Source organism: Lontra canadensis, unplaced genomic scaffold (genome assembly GCF_010015895.1).
Source record: "Lontra canadensis isolate GAN:19392208 unplaced genomic scaffold, GSC_riverotter_1.0 scaffold1, whole genome shotgun sequence".
In the NCBI taxonomy this organism is placed as follows: domain Eukaryota; kingdom Metazoa; phylum Chordata; class Mammalia; order Carnivora; family Mustelidae; genus Lontra; species Lontra canadensis.
In genome coordinates this window covers 125,921,800-125,949,058 of record NW_022630995.1, presented here as the reverse complement: position 1 = coordinate 125,949,058, position 27,259 = coordinate 125,921,800, and the positions used below count along the sequence as shown (strand labels likewise).

General features: G+C 39.4%; 1 protein-coding gene across 8 annotated transcripts in view; it reads right to left on the bottom strand.

Annotated features, from left to right (window-relative positions):
- Positions 1-27,259, bottom strand: part of FNIP2 (folliculin interacting protein 2) — a 130,871-nt gene that overhangs the window by 47,339 nt on the left and 56,273 nt on the right. For 3 of the 8 annotated variants that reach the window (XM_032863378.1, XM_032863430.1, XM_032863369.1), the window contains exons 2-8: positions 17,759-17,885; positions 14,460-14,597; positions 12,091-12,191; positions 11,913-11,984; positions 10,177-10,277; positions 9,890-9,979; positions 8,293-8,364 (exon numbers count right to left, since the gene is read on the bottom strand). In XM_032863378.1, coding sequence (XP_032719269.1) covers positions 8,293-8,364; positions 9,890-9,979; positions 10,177-10,277; positions 11,913-11,984; positions 12,091-12,191; positions 14,460-14,597; positions 17,759-17,885 — 701 coding nt within the window. The remainder of the gene's footprint in view (positions 1-8,292; positions 8,365-9,889; positions 9,980-10,176; positions 10,278-11,912; positions 11,985-12,090; positions 12,192-14,459; positions 14,598-17,758; positions 17,886-27,259) is intronic. The other 5 variants (XM_032863422.1, XM_032863395.1, XM_032863414.1 and 2 more) reach the window with 2 other exon arrangements.

Genomic DNA, 27,259 nt, shown 5'->3' with positions numbered 1-27,259 from the left:
GCCTCATTCACCAGAGTGGTATACTTGTTACAACTGATGAATCTACACGGAAACATAATTATCACCCAGAGACCATACCTCACCTTAGGGTTCACTCTTAGTGTTGTACTCTCTATGAGTCTGGACAAATATATAATGATATGCACCCACTACTACAGTATCAATCAAAATAGTTTCAGTTCCCTAAAAATCCTCTGTGTTCCAACTATTCATCCCTCCCTGCCCTGTCCCCAGGGAGACAGGGACCCCTGATTTTTTTACTGTTTCCACAGCGTTACCTTTTCTAGAATGTTGTACAGATGAAATCATGAAGGACTGTAGCCTTCTCAGATTGGCTTCTTTCACTTAGTGATGTGCTTTTAAGTTTCCTCCAAATCTTTTCATGGTTTGGTAATTCATTACTTTTCAGCACTGATTTTATACTTATTGAAAACATCTTACATTTTAATTCCTTAGCTAGACACAAACCCTAGCCCAGCCTTTGTGATAAGCTCACTCTTTACATCTATTTGCCAAATTATTTGATCTTTCTAAGTCTTTTAATCCATAATTTGCAATCTAAGACTGAAGTGTCTGCAAAGACTTTTGGGAAGTCTAAAAAAATGCTCTTGGTTCTTTGCCCTTCCATATAAATAAGAGTTATTTTGTCTGGCTTCATGGGGGGTTTTGGTTGAAATTACACTGAATTTATATTTATTTGTCAAACTTCACCTCTTTCTCTATTCATATTTATTTTCTTTGAGATATAGTTTCTTTACTTTATTGTTTTAAATATTTTCTTAAATTTAACTTCAATTAATTAATTTATAATATATTATTGGTTTCAGGGGTACAGGCCTGTGACTCATCAGTCTTATATAATACTTATATACTTATATAATACTCAGTGCTCATTACATCACATGCCCTCCTTAACGTCCATCACCCATCCCCCACCCTTCTCCCCTCCAGCAATCCTCAGTTTGTTTCCTATGATTAAGAGTCTCTTATGGTTTATCTCCCTCTCTGGTTTCGTCTGTTTTTTTGTTTTTTTTTCTCCTCTATTACTATGATCCTCTGTTTTGTTTCTTAAATTCCACATATGAGTAAAAGCATATGATAATTGTCTTTCTCTGATTGACTTACTTTATCTTTTTTTAATCAATTTTTTATATCTCTCCATAACTGTATCATATATATGTATGTGTGTGTGTATATATATATATTTATATGTATATACATATATATATATTTAGAATTATTCTTAGATCCCTTTACAGTTTGAGTTGTTATTTGCATTACTTTTTTATTCTAATTTTTCTTAAACAGGTAATAAGAATGCAAATGTAGAAAAGAAAAAGCTAAAGCAGAAGTTAGCAAATTTCTGAAACTGAAGAAGATACATATCCATTCCAGGAGAATATCAAAGGTCTGAGTTGAAATATGAGAATTATAATGAAATGAAAAAACTGAGTTCTGTCCAAGCTACATTACAGACTGCCAACTCCATATACAGAAGGCAAGGCAAAGCTCAAAGTAAAGATTTGACAGTAGTGACAGAACAAGACATTTTTAAATTGAAACAGTTTCTTACACAGACTGTGGAAAGAAGAATAAAGCAAAAGTGCTAGTCCCTAGTGATCCTTGCCCCACACACCACAAAGGACAATACTGACACAAAAGGGATCAGATGCCTGCCCCACAATCTTTAGGAGACCCTGGTGCTGGGGAGCCGTTGGAGACTAGACCTTGAGTCTCAGGTGGGCTGGGCAGAAAGCTCCAAATCTTATCTGAACCCTGGAGGTGATGAGAAACGTTTCATGACAACTTCCCAGGGGAGAGAGAGAAGTGAGTGGGGGGTGACCTCCCAGCAGCTCCTTGGAGGCCTCCCATTCTCTTGTGTTCCCTGAGGAGTACAAGTTGTACTGCCAAGACTCAGATAAGCCAAGTTCAAGCCTTCGCCTGTATGTGCACGTGCAAGGTCAAGGATGCCATGGCCCAAGAGCAAACAGAGCAAAACCCTCCTGGACGCTTGCCCCTCTTTACAAAGCACTGCAGCAGTTAAGTCAATAAAGAATTCAGATACAAATGGGATGTCAGTTTGCATCATTCAATGGTGACCTGTGTTGCAATCAACAGTTTGACTCCATTTTTTCACATTTGACTGCTGATACCTTTTCAGGATCTCCCCCTAAGCCCCTTCCCTTTCTGCCTCAAATCTGGGCAAGGTGATGAGAAAGCCCGGGGGCCCTCTCCTTTGGAACCAGTGGGCAGTTCTGCCATGTGTGGAAGCCCTTACCCTGGCCCTACCCCCTAACCACCATTAAAAAACCCCAAGACCATCTCCTTTCCCTGTCTCTCAAGTCATTTGCTGACCAGCTTGGGAAGCCCACCCTGCTTTCACCAGAAAGCATCATTATGTGAATAATAAATATTTTCATATCATCTTGGCATGTGTGTGGTATAATCAGTTTTGATATGGAAACCGTATTTTGGGTGGGGTCCATTCTGTACCTGTATAGTGGCTAAAACATATGTCCTATTTGAATATTATGATTACACTGAAGGTTCATTTTAAAACACCTGAATAAAGGGGCACCTGGGTGGCTCAGTCAGTTAAGCATCTGACTTAGACACAGGTTATGATCCAGAGTCCTGGAATTGAGTTCCACAGTCAGGCTCCCTGCTCAGTGGGGAGTCTGCTTCTCCCTCTCCCTTTGCCCCTCCCCACTGTTTGCATGAGCTCCTGCTCTCTCTTTCAAATAAATAATAACTTAAAATATATTTAAAATTTTTGAAAAAAAAAGTATTTGAAAGTACATTATTATCAAAGTTTTTCTCATATTGACCTTCTGTTTATTCTACTTTTAAGAACAGAGGAAATGCAATTGTTCAGTGAATGAGGAAATTATTTTTCTTGTCAGTTATTTGAACATTCTGATGAAGAAGAGAATTGAAGCCTGAATTAAGGTCATAGATTAACAAGGCTCAGTGGCTCTGGTCTCAATCCTGGCCCTCCAACCCTTACTCTACTCATGTACTCAGACTTTCACATTCTAGCTTCTGCTCCAATCCATCTCTGTAGAGCCAGTTTCCTAGTTCTAAAATACAGATTTCTACTTTCTATTTCTACTCACACACCTAAATTTCTACTCACACACCTAAAGAACTCAGACACTTCTAACTAAAGAATTATCTGCATATCTACCTCCCTGGACTGGCCTCCTGCTTTCCCTGTACTAGTTAATGCCATTATCCTCTGCTTATTTACCTGAGTTAGAAACTGAAGAGTCACCCTTGTTTCCTCCTGCCTCCTCCACATCGTGTGCCCCTTAGTCACCGAGCCTTGCCAATCCCACCTCCTAGCATGGCTGAAACCCACCCTTCCTTTCTCCCAAGACCTTATTCAAAAATTTTTAATGGTAACCACTAAAAGAACAACCTCTCAAAAAATAATCTTCTAGATTAACATATGTGCAAAGCACACATTAAAAAATATCCAAAAGAGGGGCGCCTGGGTGGCTCAGTGGGTTAAAGCCTCTGCCTTCGGCTCAGGTCATGATTCCAGGGTCCTGGGATCGAGCCCCCCGCATCGGGCTCTCTGCTCAGCAGGGAGCCTGCTTCCTCCTCTCTCTCTCTCTGCTTCTCTGCCTACTTGTGATCTCTGTCTGTCAAAATAAATAAATAAAATCTTAAAAAAAATATATCCAAAAGAGAATACAATGAAAATGCATTTTCCCTTCTTATCTGTCCAGGCTTGTATCCCTTCCATAGACAGTCTATGACTTGATCTCACGACCCATGAGATCATGACCTGAGCTGAAATCATGAGTCAGATACCTAACTGACTGAGGCACGTGGGTGCCCCCCCCCCTTTTTTTTTAAAGTTAGATATTCTTGTTATTGCTTTATTTCTTATTCTCTGTGTTATAAGCTTGTAAAAAGGCACTGGAGTACTTAAAATGAAGAGTAACTTAGAAAGAAAAGTTGTATATTTTTCAAAGATGCTATTCCAAAAAAGGGAAGAGGAAAAAAAAAATGGACAGTTTTTCAAAATTTTATGCTAAATCAGATAATCATTTTATACTAGCTACACACACACACACACACACACACACACACACACACACACACACAGTGGTAGGAAGCCCCAGTGTTTGAGAAAACTATATTGAAAAAAAGTTAATGGGAACAAAACCCTAAGCCCCTTCATGCCCTGCTAAATTAGAAAGCATCACCATTCATGTATTTTAGCAATAGATACACTGGTCCAGGTTTTTCTGGAGCACAGTTTTGACGTACCACCTTGACCTCAAAAATAGAGTCAATTATGTTACATCCCTTAGCTGTCCCTGCTTATAAGATTAAATCCAAACTCTTTATCACGGGACTGGTGCCATTCAAAATTAGCCTTTTATAACCAGCCTTACCTGCTAACATTCCCAACCCCACGTTCTTGTCCTGCCATTGTTCAAACATACTAACAGTATACTCTCAAGGATCTACACCCTTGCACAAACTATTTTCAGAAATGCTCTTTTCCTAAACTCTGGTGCAGCTCTTTTCTACCTTCAAGGTGTCACTCAAGTATTACCTCTTATATGAGGCCATCACCCTGAATTCCCAGGCAAAGTGACTTACTGTTCCTCTTTGTTCCCACAATATCTTACGAGGTGGTACTTATCACACTGGATTTTAACTCTTGGTCTACACAAACTCTTCCTGAGGTGACGTGCTATACTCTACTCTTCTTCAAAAACATCCAAATTCTGGTAAAGTCTGACAACAGGGAACTAAAAATTGCTATTCAATAAATAAACAAATATAGCTTAATAACTGGCTAGTTAGGAATCAGTGCTATCCTTTTAACTCTTTCCCTTAATTTCAACTGTATCAAATTGGTCTTACTATGAAAACCAACAAAATAATTGTTTTCTAACAACAGAGTAAACTCCTTTGGGAATTCAAACCCCTATGGCTCTTTGTATTCCCAGAGCATACTCTGCATCGAACAAGTATGCTGCTGAATGTGAAATAAGCTCCTATATCCATTCCCTCCTTTCAGGTTTGCCTGCAGGAGGGGATGCATAAGGAAGGCACTAGTGGAATAGGACAAAGACCCCCAGGTTTCTTTTCGATGGGTAAGTGTAAACTCTCTTTTAAAGTTCCTTTTTATTCTGGAACAAGTTTCTCTGTATAGACAATGATTTAAAAACAAACAAACAAAAAAGCTTTTCTCAAGTTACTTCTCTACAGGACTACTGGGGGAGGGGAAAAAAAGAACCTTAAATTATTCTTCAGACCTGAATTGCAATAATCGGACTTCTGGGCAGAATTCATGAAACCTTTATATGGTGAAATGGTGTGAATGCTAATTTCAGAGATTCTATTGGACTGGCACATATAGCTACAAAAACTCCCCCATCTCAAGAGGTGCTGACCTCAGGGCGCCTGGGTGGCACATTCAGTTAAGCATCTGACTCCTGATTTCAGCTCAGGTCATGATCTCAGGGTGGTGAAATCAATCCCCGCATCAGGCTCCGTGATCAGCCCAGAGTCTGCTTAAGACTCTCTCTCCCTTTCCCTCTGCCCCTCCGCTCCATGCTCTCTCTCGCTAAAATAAATAAATAAATCTTCCCAAAAAAGCTGACCTAAGTAACTTTGGAAATGAATAGACACCTTTAAGACTAAAGGTAAAAGAAACTGAATAAAAGCACTGTATTCTAGTTAATAAAGTTGTTTCCTTCCCAGGTACAGGTTAACAATTCGGACACCACTACACACGTATGCTGAAATGTACACAATTAAGTAAGTGGATGGCAGACAGTGAGACCCAGGTGTCTCACTGCTGGAGTATGGAGTTTCACATAACCAAGGGGAGGAATGATCCATGAATGAATTCCATCATCCATGGAATGACCCATGTGGTAATGGCTTACAGATAATGGAGATATCAGTATAAACTCATGTTTTAACCTAACATACACAAACATAATATTACACCCAGCAATATTATTATTTATGTATAAAGTTAGCATGAACTCTTTATTTTTTGCTTGTCAGCTGACAGGACCTATAAAAAATGACATTCCAGTAGCAACGAGCGTATCTAATGTCTAGATCTTAGAATCTAATATCATTCTCCAATGAAAGAACAGGGTTCCATTCAGCAATGGCTGATTCTATGACTGGTAGGAGATATAAAAGACAATATACAAGTCTGGAGTATCTTATAGTGTCAGAAAGTAAGAAGTATTAAAAACACATATACCCATACCATGCCGAAAGCGGCATATTAGAGAAACACAGAAGCGAGCAAAACGAGCTCCAGGGCTTCCATGACCAAAGCTGGAACAGCTTCAGCACTACTGACTGACTGAATCAAAAAATGAACAGATGAGGGGAAAGAGATGAATCTCTCACACAGAAGAATTCCAAATACTTTATGTAGATACAGATACCATGCTCCAAGGAAGGTAAACAGAACTCTCCACTCCTTAGGTGTGGACTACAGCTAGTGAATTCCTTCCTAAGTTACAGTAATGGGGAAATAAAGAGTAACTTCACGGCGGAGAAACCTGACAAACATATGTACCCTGGTATGATGTGATGGAAACAGCACTTTATCTCTGGGATCTTTCTTCGGAAAACCATAACCCTAGTAATCATGTGAAAAACATCAAACAAATTTGAATAGGGAGCATTCTATAAAATACCTGGACACTATCCCTCAAAACTGTCAAGGTTTTCAAAAATAAAGTCTGAAAAAATTGAGAGGAGCCCTAAGGAGACATGATAACTAGATATAATATCGTCCTCGAATAGAAAAAAGACATTACATAAAAACTAAGGAAATAAATAAGACTATGGACTTTAGGTAATAATAATACATCAATATTGATTTGTGAACTATAACAAATTCACCATACTAATGTAAGATGCTATTAATAGGGCAAAGTGTGTGCAGGTTATATGGGAATTCTCTGTACTCATCCCGGTTTTTCTGTAAATCTAAATCTGTTCTGAAAAATAAAATCGATTTAAAAAAATTTCCCCAACTCTCAACTCTTCAGACACGAAGTTAAAAATTATAGAAAAAAGGAATAAGCATGTTTTTAATTTCTCTACATCTTCTGCTAAGGCAGTTCAAACACATGGAGTCCCTATTCTGTTTCAAGATGAGGACCTTGGTTCCAGCAATGTAAGGAGGGTATAAGAGATCTAAGAGAATTAACTACAGTAAGAACATAAAGAGGATTTTATCAACAAACTGCGGAACACCACCGGGGGTATAAAGCTCACACTGGTCTTTCCTTCCCACATCTGGTCAGTCCCTAGTTCCTCTCATAGGAAAACATTCAGATCTGGCTGCTCACATGAATGGAAGGCCAGGAAGAAAGGCATCTGAGGCCTGGATCCAGTCTGCCACATGTAAGCACTGACCAGCTGGCTTATTTGGTGATGGAGCCACGTATCACGGGTAAAACCAGCAGGGTACCTTGGTCTTTAGTGGAAGGCAGAAGTGGCATGTATGACATGTTCATCAGGCAAAACCCAAACACCTCCAAGTCCTCTGCTTCCAGATCACTGGTTCACTACCCTTCTTCTACAGCACAAAATCTACCTCCGATCTAAACCACAAATCAAAAATCAAAGCAGAATTGTGTACAAAAACAGAAACTAAGAGATCTTAAAAGCAATATTAGAAAAGCTGAAGGGTTGAAGGAATGAGAGCAAGGGGTATCCAAAATAAAATCTAGATCATCGGCCTGACTCTAGGACAGGACAGAGGGTGACTGGCCCCAGTCATGGATAGACTGTCTTTCACAGACACCCTTCATCCTCTGATTTTACATTCAATATCAGCAGGCAAACTCCCAGTAACACTAGCGCAAGGAAGCTTCCCTTTAAAAAGAAATTTCTACATTGGGGAAGGTATGTGCTATGGTGAGTGCTGTGAAGTGTGTAAACCTGCTGATTCACAGACCTGTACCCCTGGGGCTAATAATACATATGTTAATAAAAAAATAAAAAAATTAAAATTAAAAAAAGAAGAAATCTCTCAAAGTACAAGAGTCTCCTATGAGACTCTTAGAAAAAAATGAGTTTAGAAAAAAACAAGTCCATTTTGCACAATCACTCTTAGATGCTGTATATCAAAGTTCTAGATCTTCAGACACGTGAGAGAACCTTAGAATGTGGAGAGGGGAAAAAACCTGGAAGATGAGGCCTGTCTTCTGTTTTCCACCTACCTCCCCATCATGGACAAGAGTTCACCCTACCAGCTAAACCAATGAAAGGAAGTACAAGTACCTGATCTGGCAATGCCACTGTCCCGGTCTTCATTCTGTCCTCTGCTCGGCATGTCAACTGGAGTGCTATGTGCTGAGATAAAGGCAAAAGGTAAACATGTTACTGAAATGCCCAAAGAACGAGTTGTTCAAAAGCGACTGTAGTCCTTTTTACATTTCAAGGTAGGCTACTGCTACTGATGACTGGCCTATGTTTATAGAAAGATTAACCACAAAGCAAAATTAAATATGTAGAAAACAAGTGAAAAGAAGATAGAGTCAAGTAACTACCTGCTTTTATCCTGTTGTTAATACAAACACTTTTTGGAGTGGTGCTTATTTCTAAAACAAACTGCCATAATAAACTATTCGTGCAGTTGACACAATGAATAAACATTCTCAGGCAGATATTTTCAGCCCCTTTCCTCATTATCAGTAATACTTAAATAGCACTGTATTTTCAAAATGCTTTATAGTCAGTTTCATTAGTGCCTGTAGGCAACTTGAGGGAACAGAATTTCTTGAATACCATTTTGTAAATTTAAAAAATGTTTGTCTATAACCCACTCTCCTGGCAGATAAAAAAAAAAAAAACCCCATATATCCATTTTCAAATACTTCTTCCTCCACTTCTTTTCCATATATTCCCAGCATTACTGTAGTTACTGAGAAAAACTCATATCCTGGCATGAATTTTAGAAAACACACTAAAGTACTACAGACTTCAGATTCACCTAAACTGTACACTCACTGAGCTGCGGGGTAGATGGCATGTTGCTATAGCAAGCTTTACAATGTACAAGAAGCCCAGTGCCCTGCCTGATTATTAGACTTGCCAGCTATTTTTGAAGCATGTTTATTTTCACAGTTTTAAAAAGAGTATATAAACATCTTATCCTCACTCTAAGTAGGTGGGACGGTGTCAGTTTCATGGTGCTTAGCATATTTCCCGCTACGAAGAAGAACAGAATGAAGAACACCATTTGCCATAAATGTAACCTTTCATGTTAGTAGTGAAGATTCCCCACACTTGTTAATCATGCCAGACTACAGCAGACATTCCACAGCCTTAGCTAGCAAGGTCAGTTAAATCTCAGAATTTACCTACTCAGAGAGACCGAGATGATTATACCTGTAAAGAACCTAGAAACTGTGTTTAAACTGCTTAAATGCTAGAGAGAGAGAGAGAGAGAGATGAGGAAGAAAAGAGAAAGAGAGGTCTTCCATGCTCTTATTAGGGTGACTTTTGAAGAAACTCTGTGCAGGTAAGGATGCAGGTGAACAAATGGACAAAGGTATACCATGAGAAAGGGAAACAGTTCAGAGCAGCAGAAGAGGCCCAGGAAATCAGAAAATATAATCCTCTTAGAAACACTAAGGGCTCATTTCAGATCAAAATCAGCTTACACCGGGGTATTAGCAAAGACATTTACAAAAGAGGTTTTTTGGTGGAATTTTCAAAACACCATGAACTTGGCTGCATTTGAAACTAATATCTCAAGAGCCCCTTGGATTTCTAGAGAGGCACCAAATAGGATTTTTTTTTTTTCTAAGAACCTGCACAGTATTTATTATTAATGTGTGTGTGGGTCACACTGTACTCAGCATTCCACACAAACCTGCAAAGAAAGAAGCACTCCGGGTGAGCCGGAGCGGTCCTCCTTCAGCTACGCCCTGCAGCAGTTTGCTGCTGCATACCTGCAGCAGACCTGGAGACAGAAACACACACAAGAGGGCAAACAGAGTACACACACAAAAATAAACACAGATTAAAGATAATGCAAAAAAAAAAAAACCCAAAAAACAAAAAACAAAAACCAGCACAACAAACTCAATATAAAGCAAAACACACACCCACAATACTGGTATTCAGAAAGAGAGAGCCCAGTTACGTGGCAGATTTTACCTAGGTTACTCCCAGTACGACAAGGACCCAAATTATTCTGATTTGTGTTCAGTTTTCCCAAATTAGGATCTTGGTGGATATATTCAAAGCTGTCTTGCAAGCTAAATCCGGAGAGGGGAAGGAAGGGAGGGAGAGAGAAAAAAAAAAAATCAAGAGACAAATAAAGCTGTTTTCTAACAAACTTTCAGATATAGACAACTTACCAGCTGCCCAGACTTTTCTTTACAAATGAATAAAGTCTCACATCTAACAAAGGAAACCAAACTTTAGGGGAATTTGCTGGAGGAAAAGACAAGAAAAGCTTTCTGGAGGCAGTCCAAACTATAAAACTAAACAATGCTTTCCTAACTGTTTCACGTGATGTAATGGCGCATGGAACTCTACAAATTTTGCTCTGGTGACTGATAGCTAGGATACTGCTCTTTGCCTCTGAATTGTGCTTTAGTAACTGATACCTAAGATGCTGCCATTCATTTCAAGGATAATTTCACATAAACCTTCAAAATAAAATTCATCTTAACTCTTAGTTCTTGTTAACATTTTGTTAACATTCTTGTTAACATCTACAAGCAATTAGGCAACTTTTTTCAGGAGGACGATAGAACAGAAATTAGGATTCCTTAGGAATTTGACTTCACAACATCTAAAAAGTTAGTTACTCATAAACAGAAATGTAAGAGAAGCAGATTTTAATAATTTACTTATTTATTAACCAGTAAAATAAACATCAAGACTTTGAGGAAAATACAGCATAGTGAGGCCAAAATCATTTTTACTTAAATTTGAGCTCAGTATTCTATTATAGGGAATTAGTGTCGTAACTGAAAGAGTCTAAAGAAGAATATCTCACAAGAAAAAAAAAATCAATTCCCATAACTGGCTTAAGTCATGCCAGTCCAATGTTAAATGCTCAAACAAGTTAAATTCAGGGGCGCCTGGGTGGCTCAGTGGGTTAAGCATCTGCCATCGGCTCAGGTCATGATCCCAAGGTCCTGGGATCGAGTCCAGCATCAGGCTCCTTGCTCAGTGAGAAGCCTGCTTCTTCTTCTGCCTGCTGCTAACCCTGCTTGTGCTCTCTCTCTCTGGCAAATGAATACATAAAAGCTTTAAAAAGAAAACCCTACCCAAGTATAACAAATGTTTTGCTTTATTCAAAAATGAAGCGTATGAACTATTTCTGCTTGAAAATTTTGAAATATATGAACAAATGTACCAGCATGAGAGTTAAGTTAGACACATCAGTATTCTTAGTCTACTCAGAAGTGTAAAATTAGAGGAGGAAAAACTCAGAGGAGTGAAGATCAGAACAGAACATGGCCCAAATAACCACGAATCCCAGAGGCTACACTGATGGCTAAAGAGACGGCGAGCACGTAAGACCCATCCTGTCATACACATGCCTAGGGGCCTGGAAAAACTGATTACGTACTTCATTCCTTTAGAAATAAGTTAACAAACTAAGTAACCAACAAGTTTTTTTTTTTTTTTCCAAGATAAAATAATGTTGGAAAATAAACAGTCATTTGTCTTTAAGACCATCTGATAAAGTCAAAGGCCTTTTCATACTCATTATGTCCAGGAAAAGGGCCACTTTTAAAATCCCTTTGTTAATGTGGACTCTCCCCACTTATCATTTCTAAAGAATTTATGGCCCTGGAAGAAGTACTTTATCCAGAAATAGCCACTTAAAAAAGTGGAGGCAAGGGTGAAAGATAGGTACAAAATCCCACACTTACTTATTTGTACTCCCACAGAAGCTGCCCATTCTAGCAGAGAAAACCTTACTAATCATCAGTTGTGGAGGAGAACTGGAAGAAAACAAAAAAAAGGGGGGAGGGAATGCATTTTTTAATTAAAAAGCCAGTAACACCATTCCATTTCTCACAATTAGTAGAAAAAGACACTTGAACTCACCGGATATAGTGTATCTTTAAAGTGGAGCCTTTGTAACTCATGGCGACTGAGCCAAACATCATTTCCCCCAGCATGTTGACATCAGAAGCTGGTCTGGTGTACTGTCACACATGACAGAGACCAAAATCAAAGTTAGTACGTGGCACAATGTGATGTGTAATGCAACAGAAAATAACGTTTATTGATCTATAGGTCAATCTTTAGTGTAGCAGTAACTAAAACTGTTTCTCAAAGCAGAAACTGACCATTTTAATCCATAATGGCGATTGACTATTTTTCCCCAAATTACTACTTATGTTCATGATTTCATCTTTATGCACAATATCTCCATACAGGATCCCGGTGTCTCAGCAGGGGTCATTTTTAGCCTTGTTATGAAAAACAAAGATTTTGCATTATCTCCATTTATAAAGTATAGAGAGAAAGATTAAGTTCTGGGGAAAAAAAAAAAGAAAAAGAAAACAGGGTAACTCTTATCTTGGTACCAAAATATATCCTGAAAAGAAACACCATTCAATACTCTTCACCTAAATAATTAACAGTGTTGAATGAAAATGCCAGTTGGCACAGGGAGGGTTTTGTGAGGGTCCAAAAGGTAATGGACAGTCTGATACCTTGAAAGTTTTACCAAAAAATATTTCAAAAATATTTGACCCCTCTAGCTTCTGATGAGTCTTTCTTGTCATCCAAAAGGGTGGCCTGAGCTACCTCTAAATTTCCCTCATCTACTCAAATTGTCCTAGGATGGCCTCTGCCTTCCCGTCAAATCCAGTGCATTTTCCAGTTTGCTTTCTTAAACATCTCTCACAGTAGCTGATGATTTTAACTACCCCACATTTTTGAATCTCTTCTTTCTTAGGTCATCCCTTGAGCAGGGTTTTTTCTCAGAGGGCACTCCTACTCACCGTCTGCACTCTCAACCACTCTTGGAATTTTGGTTATTCTTTACATAGAAATACCTCCCACATCTTTATCTGTAGGCCCAGACCTTTCCCTTAACTCTAGAATCCTATATCCAAATGCATTCGTTCACATATCATAACAATACATTATTACATACCATATATAATAAGTCATATGTAACATGTATATTATCATACACATATAATGATAATGTATAACTACGATAAGCCGCAGGCACCCCAGCACAGCCTGACCAAGACAAAACAAGCATCTCTCTCTGACCCAGCCCACACAGCCCTGGATTCTCTGCTAGTACGCTTTCCACCTAAGCAGAAACATAAGAATTGTTCTTAACATTCCCTTCTCAATCTCTTTTTTAAACTACAAATCCACACACACACATATAAACACACAAGTACATGCACACACAAATGCACATATGCACACCTACTTAGACATGTTTGCAGAGAAGGAAAGAAAAACATACATCTATCAGCCTCATTTAACTAGGCTCCTCTCTGTTTGGTTATGGCTCACGCCAACCTCTTCTCACTCCATCCAGACAGAAACCAACTGTCTTTCACATTTTTTATTAATAACTTCCACCCACCACCTCCATTTTATAATCTGCTTTTTCCTGGGGTACAAGGTCTACATGACAATTGTAATTCTCAACGAACTGAAAATTTCACTGTATACTTTTTAAAACACAAACTGCCTTGAGACCCAGGAGCACTGTGAAATAAGGGCAAATGCATGGCCCAAATCCTGAACATGAAATTAACCAAATTCTATAGACCAGTGGCTGCTGGCAATTTACCTGGCTTAGCTTTTCCAGCAACATGGAAAATTCCACGAGTCAAAACCAAATTTGATACATCCTCCATCAGTTTACACCCTCTCGCTCTTCAGTATTCACGAAACATTTATTCCCTTATGTCTAGTACGCCAGTATTTTTCAATAACCCTAATCCCTATCCTCTACTTCCTTACACACACACAACCACACACACACGCGTGCGCGCTACCAGCCCTGTATCTCTCACACTCAAGTTATATCCAAAAACGGTTCTCTTCCTCCTACTGGCAAGTGCTATTTTCTTAGGATGCCCATATACATTCCCAGAATCCTTGAAACTGTCATAACAAAACCGGAAAATCTGTGCTTCTTAATCAGGTTCTAGCAACAAAGGAAGCAAAACAAAAGGGTTTACCTCATTAGCAATATTTCATCCTCACTCGGTATGTATTATACTGGGTCACCTCCACTAAATTATAGTTTTTATCAAGAGACCAAAACCAAAGTGTGAAAACAGCATGGACATGAAACCTCTAAGGGCACGTTTTTGAACACTTATGCTCATGTTCCCGGAGAAGCAACCTCAAGCAGGTATTCTTCCCCGTGGAGAAGTAATAGTAAGTGGCCTCAGCCCCAGGGCTATCAGGCACGGCAGGGACAGTTTTACCTGGTACTTTGGGAGCTGCTCCTTGGCGTGCTGTAGCGATCCCCCGGAAGAACTGTGGAATGAGATGTTGCTACCGCCACTGCTGCCGCTGCCCTGACAGCACTTGGCTGACAGTTTAATAGGGACATCCTCTGTTTTCTGGGGTGACAGACAGGCAAGATAAGGTACTGCTAAGTGTATCGGGCTCCCACAGCCTGCGCTTCACTGGGAATTTCTTTGCTAAATCACTCTGTTATGTTGTGCCTAAGTTGCAATGAAAACCAGAGGCTTTTTTCCCCTTGCTTGCGGAGGACAAAAATGTGGTTCCTGAGAGTCTGTAATGTCTCTGGGAATTTCATTGCTAAATCACTCTGTTATGTCGTGCCTAAGTTGCACTGAAAACCAGAGGCTTTTTTCCCCTTGCTTGTGGAGGACAAAAATGTGGTTCCTGAGAGTCTGTAATGTCTGGGAGGGAGGCATGATGAAGAGAGGAAACTGGACAGAAGACGAGGCTGGTGTACTGTGTAGTGTGACTAGTCTCAAGTAATTCAACTGTTATTTGTTTCAATTCATATCTTGAACCAGTTGTCTCTGTTCGGGATAGTGAGGATCTGTTAGTACTGTGGAGAGTAATAATCTATAAAATTGACGTGAAGAAAGAAAGTGCTTCAAATTTAAAACGTTACCAGGCAAACAGAACTAAGTAAGAAAGCAAAATTGCTAATTTGGAAAGTCTGAGTTTGTATTTTTAATGACACACCTTCTCTAGCACTGCTTTAAAGGTAACAGGAGAGAAAATCATGAGGTCGAATTTGTGAAAGATGAACCAAAACTCTGAAACAGGAGCTTCTGTGAATTATACATCATGTGATGGAAAAGTGGCCTCTAAAGGTAGGGGTAACAGAAGATTATCTACTATATAGTCCCTAAATAGAGTTCACTGCTAATTTTACGACAGTGACATAAGGTATAAAGATACACCTTTATTAATTTCACCCTTCCTCCTACACCAAAATATATTACTCCCTACAGAAGCGTCCTGTGCCATCTATGATAAGTTGTTTCTATTCTGTTGGAGTCTTACTTGCTTTTTTGTGTGCAGCTTTTGCTTGGAAAAACATGAATGCAACTGCAGCTTATCTAATCTCCAATGTGACAGTCACACTGGTGGTCTAATGCAAATGCCTGCAGTCATGTGCTTGATACAAACTCATGATGTTTTGTGCTTGCCAAGGGAGTGGGGGGCTGAAAATGGGAAAAGACTATAAGGAAAACACAAACTGTGCGGGTCCATAATAGCCACTCTAGCAGTGATGGCACTCAAAATCATACTTAGTTATGCTCAGGTATCGGGCACTCCTTCAACACCCTCTTCAGCTCTAGCTGTTACTTAATACCACTTATACCAGAAACACAGCCCCTCAGAGAGCCTAAAGTGACACTAAGTCCACACCTGCCTCACACACTGTTTGACCCCCCTGGCTGGGGTACAACATACTAAGCATCTATAATTGGAGATAATAACTGGTACAGTGAATAGAGCACTTTTCTTTTCTTTCTTTTTTTTTTTTTTGACTCTGTAGCCTTGGGCAAGTTACAAAACCTCTCTGGACCTACATGCCTTTTTGATTAAATGAGTATGTCCAGGCTCCAGTGTTATCACTGCTCCGATATACCAAAATTCCCATTCATTTTGAAAACCCATGAGAACTTTTTCTTTCTATCTGTTACCACCATTAGATGCCCTAGTGATGGCGTGCAGGTGTTCCAACTAAACTACCTGTGCAGGGGCGCCTGGGTGGCTCAGTGGGTTAAAGCCTCTGCCTTTGGCTCAGGTCATGATCCCAGGGTCCTGGAATCGAGCCCCACATCGGGCTCTCTGCTCAGTGGGGAGCCTGCTTCCTCCTCACTCTTTCTCTGCCTACTTGTGATCTCTGCCTGTCAAATAAATAAATAAAATCTTAAAATATATATATATTTTTAAAAATATAAATAAATATAAAATATTTTAAAATATATATTTAAAAAATATATACATAAATGTCTGTGTGTGTGTGTGTGTGTGTGTGTGTGTGTATATATATATATATATATATATATATATATATTTTTTATTTTTTTTTTATTTTTTTAAACAAACTACCTGTGCAGGGCTTCAGGGAAACAGGAAACGATGTGGAAAATCAAGGGGAGACCATGGCCTGTCCACCAAAGGGTCAAGGGCTGGCTCACTATAACTTTGATACAAATCTACCATTAAAGCCTACAGGTGAATCACCTGAGAGATCCCTGCCCCTCCCACACCCCCAACCTAACAAACCCAACAACTACTGTAATGATTAGCTACCTGGCAGACTTCCACTTTAGAGCACTATGGAATCTACCCAGCTTAACTGCCTTTAACCAAATACGTCCTTCCTGCAGAAATGATCTTTATCAAAAACAGGAAAAGAGCCCCTGGGCCCTGATGAAACAAAGACCGTGAAATAAACTATTCATTTACTTAGCTACACATTCTATGAACTGCCAGAATTTGGTCAGTATGGATAGCAAGGTATTGAACATGAAAAGAATGAAAAGTCTAAAGGCAACAACTTAGAGGTACCCTGGGCTGATGTCCAGAAGACTCAGGAGGTCTGGACTCCATGCCTCACCTGGACACATGACCTTACCTTTCCTGTTCTGGCTACAAGGGATCAAGGGCTCTTACGTCCTCACTTTACCCATCCCAGATCTCCCCACACCCCATCCCAGAACACCATCACCCCCACCCTGCTCACCACTAAAAACAGGAAATAAATAAAGCTTCCTTGGTCAGGTGGGTTTGAGAAGCCCTCCCTTTTGAAGATAAAAGTGTATGTTAGCATACTGAAGAGCCCTATGGTAAGGAAAGCTATTTAATTTTGTTTAACCTCATGCAATGTAATACCTCTTATTATCTATGAGAAATACTAGACAGAATGATCTATTAACTTCTCTTAAGGCTAACACTTTATGAATTTCAGAGTTCTCAGTTTTCCTATTACACAGCACATGTTTGGTATCCAAATCCTACTGCATTGCAACTTTACCTCTAGTAACATTTATAGTACACTACTGAGCATCTGTCATGATTCCTTGCTAACAGTCTCACCTGTGTATATTAATAAGAATACAAATGCAGCAGGGTGAGGTGGTGGAGAGCCTTTGTTTATGTTTCTTCTGAACCATTACTGGTACTATACAATACAGCCCAAAGAGAAGATAGTGAATTAATAAATGACTGCTCAGAGAGGTGGTTAACAGCACAAAAAAGATGAAAGCAAATCTGCATTTCATACCTGAGTTGCCACCTCTTCAATCTTGTGAACGGCTTTAGAATCAAACAAGACTTGTCTGCCCCTCCTTTCACAGTCCTGGTAAACTATCAGGCGGATCTCATTCAGGTCAAACTCCGAACATGACCAGCTGTGGATTCAAAAGGGAGAAAGGAGTTATGTAACGTACAACACTTGCAATGATCACGGAGAGTAAGTTTCCCAGTCAATGTGTCTAAGGGCATCAGAGGGCCACAAGGGTGCAGAGATTATAACCCCTTCGCACCTAGGGGGCAGACAGCCTCGCCTGTGGCCTCAAAGGGGCCCTACAAATATTGCCAAATGGACATGACAAAGGTTGGGGAGACTGCTGTAAATAATAAATCACTGGAGAGAAAGCATCTCCTTCCAAAAAATCACAAGGATATGGAGAGAAAGCTAAATTTGGATGCCTGCATTCTGCGGATGGCATACCTGATGTATAGGAGTGTTCAAGCTTCTGTGTTACTAGCCAGGCAGCCATTTGGAGTGAGTGGGGCCTTTTCCCTTCCTCTCCCACACACCCAGGCTCAGGTAAAATTGAGTGGAATTACATATCCTAAAATTTAGGATTTTCCTCTATTATAGCTGGCTCTGATACAGAAGTTTTGATAACCAGGTGCAGGGGCACCTGGGTGGTTCAGTCAATTAAGCATTTGCCTTCAGCTCAGGTCATGATCCTAGGATCGAGTCTGGGATAAAGTCCCATATCAGGCTCCCTGATAACTGGGGAGTCTGCTTCTCTGTCCACCCCTCCCCTGCTTATGTTCTCTCTCTCTCTCAAATAAATAAAATCTTAAAAAAAAAAAAATCAAGTACATCACTGTAGGGAATTTGAATTGCTAACAATAATAATCAGCAATAAAGGAAGCATTTCTTATTCCTCTTAAAAAGAAACCTACAGACCAAAAATGGTGTCATTTAAGCCAAGTCACTAAACCAGGACTTAACACCTAACTTAACTACAGTTTCAACCTCCCCTAGAGGTTAACCTGTCATCACTAAGCCTTTTCCAGGCCTAAAAGAAGATGAGGTTATGTGCCTGATAAGACCCTTGTTCTTCCTCCTCAGGGAAAATGACCTAGCCTGAAACAATCCTTTCTTTTCTTTTGCGGTTAACTCCTTGCTCCATCCTCTTCCTTGTAAAAACCGTCCATTCTGTACAACTCCTCAGAGCACCCCTCTACTTGCTGGAGGGGATGCTGCCCCACTCAGGAACTGCTTAATAGAGCCAATGAGAACTTCAAATTTACTTGGTTTAATTTTGTCCTTTAACATTCCTAAGCAAACCAAAAGTTGCTGGGATAAAACTGCTCTAAACATAAGTCTGTTCTTGAGTAATGAATGAATGAGAATGTGAGACTATAAAAAGGGTAATCATTTAAAATGCACTGCTTTGGGGCTCCTGGCTGGCTCAGGTGGTAGAGTCTGCAACTCCTGATCTCCAGGTTGTGAGTGCAGGCCCCATGCTAGGCACAGAGCTTACTTTTAAAAAATTTAAAAAATGAATAAATACAAAATGCACTGCTTTGGATTATTTTCAGTTATTAGTCTGTTAATCCACTTAACACATACTTGAGTGCCTACTATGATTCAGGCACTGTGGTCCTGATGCTAGATATTCAGCAGTTAACTAAACAGATCTGGTCCCTGCTCTCACATAGAACATGGTTTAGCGGGGAATACCGAGCTAGTAATATATGAATGTGTAATTACAGATTGTCCTAAGTGCATAAAGGGGAAGGAGTCTCATATTTTCAGATCTGAGGAACAGGGAAATCCCTAAGTATTTAAGGAAGTGAAGCAGGGTTCTGGCTGGCTCATTTGGTAGAACATGTGACTCTTGAACTTGGGGTCTTGAGTTTAAGCCACATGTTGGGTGTAGAGCCTAATAAGAAAGCAAAAAAACAAAAAACAAAAAAACAAATCAGACAGAGGATTTAAGGGACTAACATTTAAACAGGGCTTGAAGGAGTAAGAGTTAAAGAAATAAAGCGTGAAGGGCATCTAGGTGGCTCAGTCGGTTAAGCATCTGCTTTTGGCTCAGGTCATGATCCCAGGGTCCTGGGATCGAGCCCCGAGTTGGGCTCCCTGCTCAGCGGGAAGTCTACCTCTCCTTCTGCCCCTCCCTTTGCTTGTGCTCTCTCTTTCTCAAATAAATCAATAAAATCTTTAAAAAAAAAAAAAAAGAAAGAAAGTGTGATAATGAAGAACAGGGTAGGAAGAGGGAAGGACATGGTAAAATATAACACAGATATAGAAGAGACAGGAAAAAAAAAAAAAGCAGAGAAGTAGAGCTCAAGAGGTAGGCTGAGAAGACAGGCAGGAGCCAAGATCATACCCTAAGCGCAATGAGAGGCCAAGATGAACAAACAAAGGCTGATAAGTTTGGGTCTATACTTAAAAAAAAAAAAAAAAAAAAATTCAACCTAGCTCTTCTAAGGAAAACAGAGGTGGGGGAGATCAAGACTGGAAGCAAGAAGACCAGACAGAATTTCTTATGAGATCCCTTGTCAGGAAGGTGAGGACGGCAACTGAGGTGGAGGAAGCAAACACATGCATGGTAAGTGCTCCAAAATGTTACTAATTACTTAAGAGAATTGTTAATGGTACAATTAAAAAAAAAAAAACTGATACTGTGTCTGGTAGCCAACCACAAATTGTACATTATTGGCTCTTTCCTTTTTCAGTGATAGTTAATATTGAGTATATTCTTTCAAGGTAGCAGATTAGTTTTCTTAAATTCCGGCATCAAAAAATATGAAGTTCTTATAACGACCTATGTTCTAAACTACCATGTCCAGCATCCCTTCCTCCTGATTTTGATAACATGGCCAAGTGTATTTTGGAAATCATTTTCTTCTCAGTCCACAAGTTGTCTGTGATCCAGGTCTGGCCAATCAGACCCCCAGCTAGGCTGTGAAAGCCAGTCCCCACACTTCGTTGCTTGGCTGGCGGATGATACCCTAGAGTTGATGGTGCCTGCTTTTTGTTGTTATGTGAGAACCTATCTCTGAAAATGAAGTCAATGTGGAGGAAAGAGAGGTGAGCAATGGGGAGAGACAGATTCTCGTTGGCAATCGAAGCTAGCTGCTTCCGAGTGAGCACTCTTCCTGAAGTTAGTTTTCTATCACTTAAAACCCAAACAGTCCTGGTGACTGTGCCCCAAACCACTAAATTTTAAAATTACACAAAGTCATTAATAATGCCTCTGTGGGGAGCCTGGCTGGCTCAGTCAGTACAGCATGCAACTCTTGATCTTGGTGTTGTAAGTTCAAGCCTTATGCTGAATGTAGGGACTACTTAAAAAAAATTCTTAAAAAAATAGCCTCCAATAGTACACAGGCTAAAGTTATTAAAAGTGGGAAAGCAAGGAGGGTTTAATTGTCTTTTTTCTTGTTCGACCTGTTTTGCCCCAGCAATTACACTTCACCAAAACAGCTTTCTAATTTAAGAAGTTGTTCAATCTTTTTTTTTTTTTTTGAGAGGTAGCCATGACTCAAATATCCAGTAATGATCATAACACCTTATTAAATGTTTCATGCTATTTTTCAAATTTTAAAAGGATGGAAATAAATATATGGAAAGGGGAAAGTAAATATGTTGGATTGTTTAATTTTTTGACCCAAATAACTTAAAAAAGTATGTTTTATAAACTGTAAAGCAAACTACACTCTCCTTCCATATGAATATTTTATTTAATACCTAATTAAATTCTTGTCAGCTGTCATTACTAATATCAGTGGAGACAATTACAGTTGAGAAATTTGACAGAGAAAATACAGGCAGGACAAAGGAGATATACTGAATGCTTCAAAGTAAGACGGGCCTAGGATCAAATCTCAGCTCTGCCTCCCACTGGTGTGACAGCCTTGGGCAAGTCCCCCCAGGCAGCACTAGTGGGGCCTGGTGTAAAGATTAAAGGAGATAATCTATGGAAATCTCCCAGCGCACTGTCAGCTCTTTCCCCTACCATCCTCCATATACAGAGGCTTGGGTTAGTCACCATCACATGCCACATCTATCTTCTGTGTGTCCACATTCCCTTTAATACTCCACCAAAAGTTTTTTGTGGGGCTTCTGTGAGTACCAACCATGGTTTCTAATGTTTCACTGAGGGCAACCCTGCATGACTCCAAGAAGTATGAAAAAATATGCCTTGGGCTTTTGCCTTAAGATATCTATTTGAAAGATGTTTATTCTAATCAGAACTAACTCATTTGTTTGCTTTGGTTGAAAGCAAGGAGAGAACACTGGTCCCTGGTATAATTTGTCTACTCTATGATTGCAGCTGTTGGACTGTAGGCACAACAAAATAAGATGGTTTATCTACCTTTTCTTACTGTAAAACTTAAACAAAAGGACTTAGATGGACCCTTTTCAGTTTTAAGATTCCATGATGCTAAGATCTGCCAGGGAATGAAACCAGATCTTATTTCTGGAACTACTCAAGAGCAGGAAGAAAGTGACCAAAGTCCAAATTACTTAACCTGAAAGGTGACAAGCAACAGTTCAAAGGAGTTAAGTACAGAAAACAGAATTCTCTTCAAAATATACATAAACCCCCCAAATAAATAAATAAAATAAAAAATATATATAACCCATCTGAAACTAATGATGTACTATACGTTGGCTAATTGAATTTAAATTTAAAAAGTAAAAATAAAATGCAATAAAATACATATAACCATGTGTTGTGGGTTGAATCTTGTCCCCTCAATTCCTCATTCTCACAACTGGGACTATGACCTTGTTTGGAAACAGGGTCTTTGAAGATGTAATCAGGTTAAGATGAAATCAAACTAGATTAGGATGGGCTTTAATCCAACAACTGGTGTCCTCATAAGAGGAGGGAAATCTGGACACAGACACGGAGGGAAGGTGACAGATGACAGACACAGAGGGAAGGTGATGGATGACAGACAGATTGTGGAGTTACACTGCTACAATCCAAGGAAAGCCAAAGAAGGCTGGCACTCAGAGGGGATACAGTAAGTAAGAACTGGATAAGTCCTTATTCTCAATGAATTTAAAATCCAGAAGACACAATTATATAGGAAACTACATGAAAATAAAAAGACAAGGCAGAATATAGAAAGCAAGAAGGAAAAAAAAAAAACAGGAAAAAGTTCCCAGAAGCAGCAATATTTGAACCAATGAAGTTAGGAAGGATGGAAAGGATTCCACATAAACAAGGGAGTCAGTCATTGCAGAAAAAGGGCATGGCATAAACACAAAAAATCAAATGATACAAAGTCTTCGTTGGCTGGATTATGTCTTTGGCAGAAGAATCACACAGAAAAAGAGGCTAGAAAGTTTAGGACTACTTGTAGAGAGCCCTGTATATTTCAAGAAAAAATTATGTAAAATGGGTGGCAGTAACAAATATGGAATTCTTTTTTTTTTTTTTTTTTGGTCTGGGTTAGTACTCTCAGGGAAAGAGCAAATAGGAAAAGTAATTTGCAAATTAGTTGACATTCTTATTTTATACTGAAAAAAATCTTTCTGCACAACTTGCCAAATTTAGCTTCAGAGACACTCATAAAAATTTACCATTGAATTGCTGTTCTGTGGTCAAGTATATAATTTAAAAAATACTTAAAGATTCCATTCTTATTAGAAGCTTTAATACTTCAAGCTAGCCTAATTACCCAAGTACCATGGAAGATACTAGGAACAGAAATTAATTGGATGCAGTTCCTCCCTCAGAAGGCTTACAACCTGATATGGGAAGGCCAATATACAAACACTTACTTACAGTGTCATGGATACTGAGATTAATGTCCATATGGCTTATAGAACTTAAGGGATGAAGACGTCAAGTCCACACTGTAGGGGTAAAGGATGGATGAATGTCACAGAGGATGTGATCCTTGGGACATGAATTGGTATTCACCAGGATAAACAACTTTTAACTCTAGCTCTACCACTTTCGACCCAGGTGACTTTAGGAAAGCACTTATCCAGGGGTCACCTTTCCCAAAGTGTATTTATCTGCCTTATCTCTCTCACAAGGTTGTTGAGAAAAACAGATACTAAGTATGAAAGTGCTCTTAGGCCTGCAAAGCGTAAATCAGAGATAAGTTCCGACACACAATCCTTTCACTGAGATCTTTGGGGCCAGGTGTCTAAGTATTCAGAATTTTTTATATTTTAGAAAGAATCTCATACTACATGTTATGTGATACCTCCTCCCAGGTTCCAGGTATAACCAAATCCCAAAATAAAACAAATTAATATTACATCAGGCCAAGTTATGAGTATTTATGCTGAGTGGATTAGACAGAAACTATGCATAACCTCACAATAGTTCAGGTTAATTCCAAAATCTTTTCAGAGATTTTAGGACTTCAGAATTGTAGGATAAGAGGTTGTTGACCAATGTAATGCTTATTTTGTCTTAGGGAAGGTCAACAGGCTGGAAGAAGTAACATTAAGTTCACCAACTTTATCCCAAATATAACCAATCCCTAACAAAGACGACCATCAAAGTTTATGTGCAAGTAAGTTGTAACTCAGGACTCGCTTCTCCCTCTCACTGGAACAGTACTATAAATGGTTGCAAGGGTCACAAGCTAAAACCATATAAGTCTTTATGTGTTCACACAGCAATAACAAAACATTATGAGTTACAAAATAGCCTGAGGTTTGGGTAGGATGTACCATGAACTATGAAGTACAGAGCAGGAAAAGACAGGATTCTTCCTTTTTTTTTTCCCCCCTTAGTTCAGTGGTCATATCAAGTAAAACTGCGAAACAGGTAAAGCTCATGCATGGCCTCATGGCACCATCATACCCACCTCCCAACTGTCCTAGAGCCCCCGTGGCATTGACTAAACACAGAGCACTGTACTGGGTGTCAGAATGCCCGAGTTCTAGGCAGGAGCAACAGCCTATTCCCTTCATCTCGTAATCCAGAGTTCCTTCCTCTAAAAAATGATGGGTTGGGGAAAAATCATCCCTCAAGGTCTTATCCTTCCAAATCTAACACACAAGAATTCCAAATCATCTATAAAACATACACAGTGTGATTTAGAACGGATGACCCCAGCAAGGTAATAAGAGGAAAGCAATCATAATGTTGATCCACTTTACTACACGACAGCCCTCACCTCTTTGAACTGTACTCTATACTTTAACAAACATGCTTCTTAATATAAATACATCTTTAATCGATAGAACTTTCAAAAGATGCTAACAAAATCTGCAGAGGAAAAGTACAAGTTCTTTTGAGGCAAGAGGGACTCTGAGGGGCCAGGTGACTATGCCACTATACCAACTAGGATACCACCCCTGGCCAGATTCTGCTGTTATTATTAATAGGTTTTCCCTTTCTCCCCCTTAAAAATTCACAGAATCTCTAAATATGGTCCATATTTTCCAAAATAGTTCCTGTAATTCATGAAAGAGTACTATGTGTTCTTTTCCGGTATCTTTAAATTAGAAGTTACCTTTACTTAAAAAAAAAAAAAAAAAAAAAGTTAGGGGGTGGGCGTGCCTGGCTGGTTCCGCCACGCCAGAAGAGCAAGTGACTTTTTTTTTTTTTAAAGATTTTATTTATTTATTTGACAGACAGAGATTACAAATAGGCAGAGAGGCAGGCAGAGAGAGAGAGAGGGGAAAGCAGGCTCCCTGCTGAGCAGAGAGCCCGATGTGGGGCTCAATCCCAGAACCCTGAGATCATGACCTGAGCCAAAGGCAGAGGCTTTAACCCACTGAGCCACCCAGGTGCCCCGCAAGTGACTTTTGATCTCAGAATCACGAGTTTGAGTCCCACATTGGGTACAGAGATTAGTTTAAAAAAAAAAATATATATATATATATATATACACACACACACATATATCTTTATCTTTGCTGTTCATCTCCATGCACGCTTTAAGTCAATATCCACTGAGCTAATTCTTTCATACTCTTGTCAGCATAACCAAAACACTCTCAATATTCATTCCTATATTTCAGGATTACTGAAATGCACAAGGGCCCTGATGAAAGCTAACTTGCAAAAACATGATTTCATATCTTTTCCTGAAAGTAAGGTTTCCCCAACTCCCTTACCCACCCACCCAGGGAAATCATATACTAATAACAGATAAATATTTAAGACACTAGTTTGTATATTAATTCCAGACCCATTTAAATTATACACAGATAAGGTAATTCTAATCTCCTAGAGGTTTCCAAAGGTCAAAAGCATGCTTCTCTCCATAAGGCTTTTTGTTTGCAAAATGAGAAAGCCAAAATCAACAGAAACTGTACCTATCTTTGGTTATAAAATACCAGTTCTAAAAGAAACGGGTACAGGAGAGCACATGGAGAGTGGTGAGAGCACAGCACTGTAGGGTCGGGCCATGAGGCAGAGGCAAGAATGAAAATAAGGGGGAAAAAAAGAAAGACATGGGTACAAACACACAAATTTACATATCCTTTGACCCAGCAATTTCATTTGTAGGAATTAATCCTATAGATCAATTTGCATGAGTTCAAAATGATTATGTACAAAAAGGTATTCAGTGCAGCACTGTTAGGAATGGCAAAGGACTTGAAAATGTCAACACAAGATTGTTAAATCATGGTCCATCCATACAGTAGAGTACTATACAGATACAACAACAAAGGAGAATGAAACTTATGTAATTATATCATAAGCCAAGACATCATTCAGGAAGAAGTACAAGATACTGCTCATAGAATGTTACTATATGGGGGCGCCACTATAGGTGGCGCAGTGGGTTAAGCCTCTGCCTCGGGCTCAGGTCATGATCTCAGGGTCCTGGGATTGGGTCCCACATCGGGCTCCCTCCTCGGCGGAGAGCCTGCTTCCCCCTCTCTATCTGTCTGCCTCTCTGCCTACTTGTGATTTCTGTCAAATAAATAAATAAAATCTTAAAAAAAAAAAAAAAAGAATATTACCATATGTATTTTTAAAAAGAAAAATAAAAAATTCTGGATTTTATTATATATGCACAGGCTATCTCTAGAAAGATGAATAACGGATTATAAGACTGGTTGTGTCTAGAACTATTTTTTTTTAAGATTTATTCATTTATTTTTAGAGAGAAAGAGCAACTGCACACACTAGCAGGGGGAGAGGGAGAGGGACAGAGACTCTCCAACAGACTCCCCACTGGGCACAGAGCCCAACGCAGGACTTGATCCCACAACTCTGGGATCATGACCTGAGCTGAAACCAAGAGTCAGACATTCAACCCCCTTAGCCACCCAGGCACCCCCAGGACTATTTAATACACAGCTGTCAAAACAGCATAGAGTGTAGACTTTGAAAGCAGGCAGCCTGAGTTCAAGTCCTCACTCTGCCTGTTTCTAGTTATGTGACTTCAGGAAGTTACCTAACCTCGCTGTTCCTCAGCTGTTCCTCATTGCAAAATGGGGACGGTAATGCCTACTCCGTAAGTGTTTGAGGATTAATGCAGGCCAGCACACAAAAAGTGTGCTGTAAGTACTAAGATGTTGTATCTTTTGAAT